An 8,002-nucleotide genomic window follows, 5' to 3' on the forward strand; every position below is an offset into this window, starting at 1 on the left:
GTGGCGCAAATTAAAGATTTTTTGGCGCAAATGAAATGCCAATTGGCGCATAAGCAAAGCACCGATCTGAGACTACTATAACACAGTGGCACTGTATACATGTGTTAAACTAGTAGTTTATTGAATAATGTAATGTATACCCCAATGGGGTTGAAGGCATACATAAATCAACAAAATAATACGATACATCATAAAAAAAACAGTAAAGAACAAAACATTATATACATGTGTATCTATCATTTAGTTGTTGATTCACCGTCCTCAGTAATCATGACTTGTTTTAACAAATGGAGCAGCATGGCTGCATAATTGACGGACACGAAAGACTAAAAGCAATTTATCAAAATTATCTATATTATCTATATCAGTACTTATAGGTGTAATAAAAACAAAATGTGTAACCTTTTAAAACCTGTAAACTGTAGCTTGTTAAACAAACTAGGTAACTCAAATTAATACAACAGTGTATTAATTTTTTAAACATGTCAAAATACGGTAAACGGACAAAAAGTCACAGGGCATAAAGTCACAAATTTGATAGGACAAAAAGTCACAGGACACTTTCTTTTCGTTACATATATTCATGTTTAAGTTGATGAAATTGCTCATAAACCTTGATAAACGAAAATGTATTAAATTTTAATCAAGCGAAGGATATATTTATTGAAAAAATGAAGCTATAAGCCACTTTGACATTTTGTTTTCATAACAATGATTTAATAATTATTGATATCATTGTAAAATTTTATTCACAAAGTTGCTTCAAATATAAAACTTCAAGAAAAAAAAAGAAAAAATCAAATAAAATTGTTCTTGTTTAAAGATAAATAATCTCAAAACTGAATTGTGACTTTTTGTCCTGTGACTTTCTGTCCTACATTCTCAAAATACATACTACAGTTTGGTCAAGTATCATGTAAACATTCTACATTTTTTTTCTATATTTCTATAAGAAGAAGACTTGTTTATTATAGTGGATACTGCATAAACAAATAAATACATGTTTTAAAATACAAACGGTAATCAGTCAGCCAAATACAAATGTAGGCTTATGATGTACTTTCTGGTGATAATTATAAGGCACTGGCTATGGTTACATGGAAATGAAACAATAATAAAAATATTATTGTTACATTGGAGACTAATTTCCGGAATGCATTGTTGGGTAAGGAATCGATTAATTACGAATGTAACAATAATTATTGAGGCTACGGTAAGATGGCGTTATTGTTACATAAAAACAGCAATGTACGATGGGGCTAGTAATATGTACTAATGATAATAAAAGTTAAAGACATTTATTTTATATACAATATATACAATAATAACATACGATATTTATTATTTATCATTATAACAAGTATTATTTAGTACATATGAAAGAATTAAGCAACAAAACTATAGAAGATTTAATTTTAATAAATCTAGCGTACATTGCTGTTTTTCATGTAACAAAATCAACAATAATATTTTTATTATTGTTACATTTCCATGAAACCGTAGCCAGTGCCTAATTATAATCTATACTAAATCATGAAAATGATTTTTGAAAATCAAAATTTAAGTTTGTTAATAAAGTATATCACCGTTATTTGTTTCAGCCCTTAGAATAATAATAGATAATTTCTAAATAAAAGTTATTTTATAAATTATTGTCAAAGTCTACGAAGTCATGTTATAAAGAATAATGTTTGATTTCAATTATGTAAAGGTCCCATTTCTTGGCAATATGAAACGGGTCAATTAACCAGCCTCTTTAATCGATTGTTTTCCCTTTCATAATATCTAATCAATAGTAAGGGGGCTCGCGGTTCTAAATGATTTTTTTTTAATTTAATATAGGATTTCTCTATATTTTTCTATAAATGAACGTCTTTATCTTATACTTAATAGAAAAATGAAATAAAAAAATGGGGTCACCGCGTTCATTTACGCTCACAATCTGCCTTCGAAAGAAGCATAAATTTTTGTTGATGTCCTTTTTTCTGTTGAACTATTATAGAAAATCTTGTAAGATTTCCGTTGCTATTTTTTCTGAATAGGTGCAATTTGGGTACACTTACGTTACATTTTAAAAGTCACCTGTGGTCAGCACAAATTGATTTTTTGGAACGACTTTTGTACCAAATGATAAAGTAACAACTATTAAAGGTTACAAATAAAATTTGTTTTGAAAAATTAAAGTTTATTTTTTTTCTGAAAATCTTATACCCGCCAGCCTAGTGTTGTGTCTTTCGGTCCTATCTCTTGGTCTATAGTAGATGTTGTTGTGTCCTGTTAAATTGTTATACGATGATGACTGATGTTCCCATATTTTGACTATTTTATTGATTGTGACTGTTTATTTAACGCATCATGTAAATGTAACGGAATTTGATGAGACTGTTATTAAAGTGAGAGGGTTAGCGCTATAGAACCGGGTTTAATCCACCATTTTCTACATTTGAAAATGCCTGTACCAAGTCAGGAATATGACAGTTCTTGTCCATTCGTTTTTGATGCGTTTTGTTTTTTGATTTTGCCATGTGATTATGGACTTTCCAAATTGATTTTCCTCCGAGTTCAGTATTTTTGTGATTTTACTTTTTGGTACATCGTTGTTCCTTTTTTTATTATTTAACATTGCGGTAAAAGAACATATTTGCCTGTCGTTAAAGTGAAACAATAAATAATTATATTCACATTGATAAAAGAAATTGATATTGCTCCCTTAATTCTAAAATAGTTTTATCAAAATATGATATCCTTTGATTTCCTTATTCACAAAAAAAGTTTTAGATGACGACAACCAAAAACAAGATTGTTGTTTACCTGCTTACTTCCACACACGTGAAAAATGGAAAGTTCTGAAAAACCTAAACTTGTCAGCGACAAAGACAAAATTGAAGCAGCAGAAAGATTTAAAAAGGAAGGCAATGAACAATATAAAGCAAAAAATTATAAAGTTGCCATTGGCAAATATCACAGAGCAATAATTCAACTGAAAGCAGTGGGTCAAAATAGGAATATAGGAAACCTAATGGGTCTGTCGGCAGATAGTACAGATATTCCAATAGAAGTTAAAGATAGAACAAATACATTAAAAGCAGATTGTTATAATAATCTAGCAGGTGAATTTTGATTAAGCATTGCCTAGACTGTAGTCTGGCATAAATTCCCCATTTGATTGACACTCAAATACTTAATTTCCCATTTGGTTTGGGGTTTAGGGGTATCAGGTCCGTTCGCGCCCAATATACTTTCCCACCCTACACGTTCGCACCTCCTACGTTTGCACCCAAGGTCCGTTCGCACTCTACACGTTCGCGCCCAATTTAAATTCAAATTCCAGTTTAATCAATCTAATTAAAATTAAATCCTTTAATTGCTCCTGTTCTGATATATCACGCATCTTGATGTTTGTTTTTAACAGCCTAGGCCCTTTGATCTGAAACAATGAAACAATAAAATATAGCAATACACTATTAAAACCAAAACATGATAAAATGTATTCATCACACAAAAAAATACGTAGTCAGAATCTCACTTCTTCTTTAGTTACAGAATACCATCAACATTTTGAAGATTACATTCTGGCGCATGCCTGATTGAGGTTGCTTTTTAAAATCAATTTCAATTTTTCTTTATTTTTAAGATTTACAATTTTTATTGAACTTTTAATTTTTACATTTTTTTTTTTTTTTTTTTTTTAAATTAAGATAAAAACAATAGGTACATTTAGTTTAAGTGAGAAAAGGTTTTAAGGAGTACTTCATGGGTAAGTGCATCCTTAAAGTTGTCTGTAGAAGTTTTGTTTGAAATTTCAGGTGGTAGTTTATTCCAGTCTTTGATTGTTTGGCTGAAGAATGAGAATTTAAAACTGTCTTTATTGCATTGGAGCTGTCTGAATGTTAATTGATGAGTAGATCTTGTTTTGGACTGGCTTTTTATCAGAATATCTTGTGATGGTATAGCAATTTCGTTATTTATTACTTTGTGGAACATTTGTAATCTTGTTTTAAGCCTTCGTTCTTGCAGAGTTTGCCATTTCAGATTTTGAAGCATATCAGATACACTGCTGGTGTTGTGAAATCTGTTGCATGTATATCGTGCAGCTCTTCTTTGCACTTGTTCCAGTCTGTATATATTTTCTGATGTGTATGGGTCCCAAACGGTACAACAGTATTCGAGTTTTGGTCTTACTATAGTTTGATATGCTCTTTCCTTCACTAATTTTGAACTAATTTTTAGGTTGCGTCTGACGAAAGATAAAGATTGGTTTGCTTTTGCTGCTGATTGTTGTATATGTTTGTTCCATTTCAGATCTGAAGAGATTGTAATACCTAGATATTTAGCTGATTGTACTTGTTCTAGGATATGACCGTGCATGTTGTAATAGAAGTGTATTTGTTTTTTCTTTGTTGAGACTCTTAAGATGTTACATTTGTCAGGGTGAAGTCTTGTTCCCATTTAATAGCTGCTTCTATGTCTTCTTGAAGCTTCATTTTGAAACAAGTCAATAAAACAAAGTTATAGCAATACACTAACACAAACCGTGATGAAGAAGAGTTATTCAACACAAAATAAAACGTTGACAGAATCCCACTTTATTTAGAAAGGAATATTATTTGTTTTAACAATACACTATAGTCTATCAATTTATCCAACACAATAAAAAATGCTGTCTCACTTTATTTTGAGACAACAAAAACAATTATACTTACAAGAATACTACTTGCCAAAACTTGAATACAAAGTTATCAAACCCAAAACCAATTAAAATTGGGCGCGAACATGTAGGGTGCAAACATGTAGGGTGCGAAAGTGAAAGGGGGCGAACATGAGTGGGTGCTTACATGAATGGGCGCGAATAGACCCGGATTCGGGTTTAGGCTTCATGCATGTACATTTTGTACAATGTTTATTATATACTGTATGAATAAGGATGTGGTATGGTTGTCTGTGGGACAAATTTCGCACTAATTATAATTATCTTGTACCATTGTAACCTGTACTACGTTTTCTTGTCACTTCTTGTCAGACGCTAAATTATTCTTGTCATTAATAGTAAGAGAGACCTGTTCAATGTACATTTGTACATGGCCTTGAACAATGTAAAAAAAAAACCTTTGTGTGTAAAATAGTGTGAGGCAGGTGCTTAAGGATGAGCTCCTGAAGATTTGCTTATGCAGGGAATGAAAATATCAGTTTATCATGATGCAATGTCAGCATACATTTTTGCAATCAGATTAATAAATTCACAGGAAATCATATGCTAATTTTTGTATAATCTAGTAACAAATTTGCAGGAAATCTCATACTTTGTGTCTCTGTGGCTGAGTGGCCGAAGTAGTTACTACTGTAATCTCTAGCCAGTCAACACTGAGGTTGTGAGTTCCACCCCTGTTTGTGCGGGTGCACTCAACTCCAAGCTTAATTGACACAAGGATTGTCAGTTTTCCTATCAAAGGTCATGGTTTTCCCCGGGCACTCCGACTTCCTCCACCAATAAAAACTGACTGCCAGGATATAGCCTAAATGCGGTGCTTTAAAGTGGCATTAAAACACCAAAAATCAAATCATACTCTTGAGTCCTTAATTAATGTTGTTTTAAAAAAGATCATAGGCCCTAAAGATTAATGTTTTAATTCAACCATATTGTTGAGGTTCTTTGTGGTACTGTTACATTGTATATACCCTTCTGTTATGTATGCTCTCTTTGGACATGTTAAAAGGAAAAACATTCAAAATCAGATATTGTACATGTATATATTTGTTGAACATTGAACAAAATTGGACAAATTATTGTGAATTCTAAAAATTCTATATAAATATACATGCACAATTAGTGATTTTAAAATTTAAAATGAGAGAATTCATTTATCATGTTTATCATGTTTATGCAACACATTTTCCATCACAAAAATTCATAATCTTACAACCTAAGATTCAGGCAAGACAAAATGTGGTACAATTCTGTTCAATTAACCCTACTTTCTAATATAAATTAAAAAAACATATATGGCAGATACATGTTTTTACCACCAACAACAATTGAATAACAGGTCAAAATATCACAGGAGTATTAAATCAATAAAATGATAGTTTTAACCTTTATAAAATTGAGAATGGAAATGAGGAATGTGTCAAAGAGACAACAACCCGACCATAGAAGAACAGGCACCAAACAGCAGAGGGTCACCAACAGGTCTTTAATGCAGCAAAAAATCCTGCACTCGTAGGTATATACAAATGTATACAAATGTACATCATGATGGAATGCAGAAAAGACTTGGCACTCAATCCATCAAACTACATGTAGTACTAGCCTGCAGACAATTTTTCCAATATTTTTTCTAATGTGTCTAAACATAAGTTTTGCAAATACTTAATAGTTCCAATAAAATTTTACTAGCCTTGAGCATTGTAATAGTGGTTCACAATACAGATTATTTAACCTTTATTCTAATTCAATAATTTTTATATTTTTCAGCTTGTATGTTACAACAAGAAGAACCAAACTATGAGAAGATAGTAGAGCATTGTAACAATGTATTAGAGGCATCCAAGGGGAATGTGAAAGCTTTGTATAGGAAAGGTGTGGCTTGTTATCATTTGAAGAATTATGAAGAAGCTTTAGAATATTTACAGCAATCAAAACAAAATGGTAGGTTGAGTAATTGTATCAATTAGTCATTTCATTTTTTTGTGTCAAATGAGAATTTGTATTTGAGATCATAATACTAAAACTAATTGATATATAAAACTGAAAAGCATTTCAAAATTAAAAAAATGGTCTTATTTGGTAGAAAGCTATTATTTTCTGAACTTGCACAAAGGACCATCATGGGCAATTGTTTTCAATTGGCGTCTGACTGTTATCTTCCTCGTCCATCATCTTTTACAAAAATCTTCTCAAAGAACTGGATGTTATACTTATCAAGATAATAACATACCTTTCGCAAGGTGCAGGAATCTAACATCTGTTCTAAAAATTTCAATGATGTCATTGTGAAAGTCATATTGAAAAATTGAAATTATCTCCCTTTTTTTAGAATTGCAGTTGAATCAACTACAACCAATGCTTTATACAATGCAATATTTAATTGACTTCCCATTGATAAATTAAAGTAATCTTTACCCTCAGTGCTAACAAGCAATTTGATTAATGCAGTTTATTTAAACTGTATGTCATAAAAGTTATTTACAGAGTTTGTTAATGTGTAAACTCAGCCTTTTAACTCACAAACTTAACATAGAGTCAGTAAACTTAAAATAACCTTTTTTACCATGTTAGCGGATGACCACATTAACAGAATTTTTTTTAACATCTATTTATATTATAATTTTCAGATAAACAATAAGCGACTGTTTGTAAATATGAATTTGTATTTTTATTTTACAGATACATTAACGAGGAAATATTTGACGTTATGTAAAGAAGGAATAGCTAAACAAGATCAAGAACTAAGGACTGCTTATAAAAAAATGTTTACACAACCAACTTGACAAGAAAATGGAGGATAGATCTCATTACAGCAATTTATTATTTATTTCATAAATTACTTTTTTACATTTATGTTTTGTTCATTTTCAATTATGCAGCACCAATAAGTCTCTGGACATTTAGTGTTGTACAAGTCCATCTTTCTTAAATGTGTCTATATTGTGGTTTGGTAATGCCTGAAGTCTTTATTGTCAAATTAGGAGATTAAGACTATTAGAGCCCAATGCAGGGTTAGAAATTGAATATAATAAAAAAGAAAGCATTCTTATATTGCTAAGCATACCTCCACTTTTAATTCAATAGTTGTCCACCACATTTTTGTTTTTTGTCAAGCCTTCAACTTTGTTGAAAGAGTGAGATATAGCAATCCTACTTTCTGTTATCTTTGTCGTATGTGTCGTCCACAAATATTCACTCTGTGGTTAAAGTTTTTAAAGTTTTAATAACTTTTTTAAACTATCCTTGATTTCTACCAAACTTGGAGGACAGAAGCTTGTTTATAATCATAAGATTGTA

The 8,002-nt window shown here is 30.8% G+C and overlaps 1 protein-coding gene across 1 annotated transcript; it reads left to right on the forward strand.

Annotated features, from left to right (window-relative positions):
• Positions 1–2,788: 2,788 nt before the first annotated feature.
• On the forward strand, positions 2,789–7,558 carry LOC134701374 (tetratricopeptide repeat protein 9C-like). Its single transcript, XM_063562515.1, has 3 exons — positions 2,789–3,110; positions 6,473–6,646; positions 7,385–7,558. The coding sequence occupies exons 1-3, from the start codon at positions 2,837–2,839 to the stop codon at positions 7,486–7,488; spliced, it is 552 nt and encodes a 183-aa protein (XP_063418585.1). The 5' UTR covers positions 2,789–2,836; the 3' UTR covers positions 7,489–7,558.
• The last annotated feature ends 444 nt before the right edge of the window (positions 7,559–8,002 follow it).

Source organism: Mytilus trossulus, unplaced genomic scaffold, assembly GCF_036588685.1.
Source record: "Mytilus trossulus isolate FHL-02 unplaced genomic scaffold, PNRI_Mtr1.1.1.hap1 h1tg000244l__unscaffolded, whole genome shotgun sequence".
Taxonomy (NCBI): domain Eukaryota; kingdom Metazoa; phylum Mollusca; class Bivalvia; order Mytilida; family Mytilidae; genus Mytilus; species Mytilus trossulus.

Excerpts from the sequence above, each read along its gene's own strand:
- LOC134701374 (XM_063562515.1), top strand. The coding sequence starts at position 2,837 with ATGGAAAGTTCTGAAAAACCTAAACTTGTCAGCGACAAAGACAAAATT. Across the intron at positions 3,111-6,472 it reads TTGTTATAATAATCTAGCAG|CTTGTATGTTACAACAAGAA; the intron begins GTGAATTTTGAT and ends TATATTTTTCAG. Across the intron at positions 6,647-7,384 it reads ACAGCAATCAAAACAAAATG|ATACATTAACGAGGAAATAT; the intron begins GTAGGTTGAGTA and ends TTTATTTTACAG.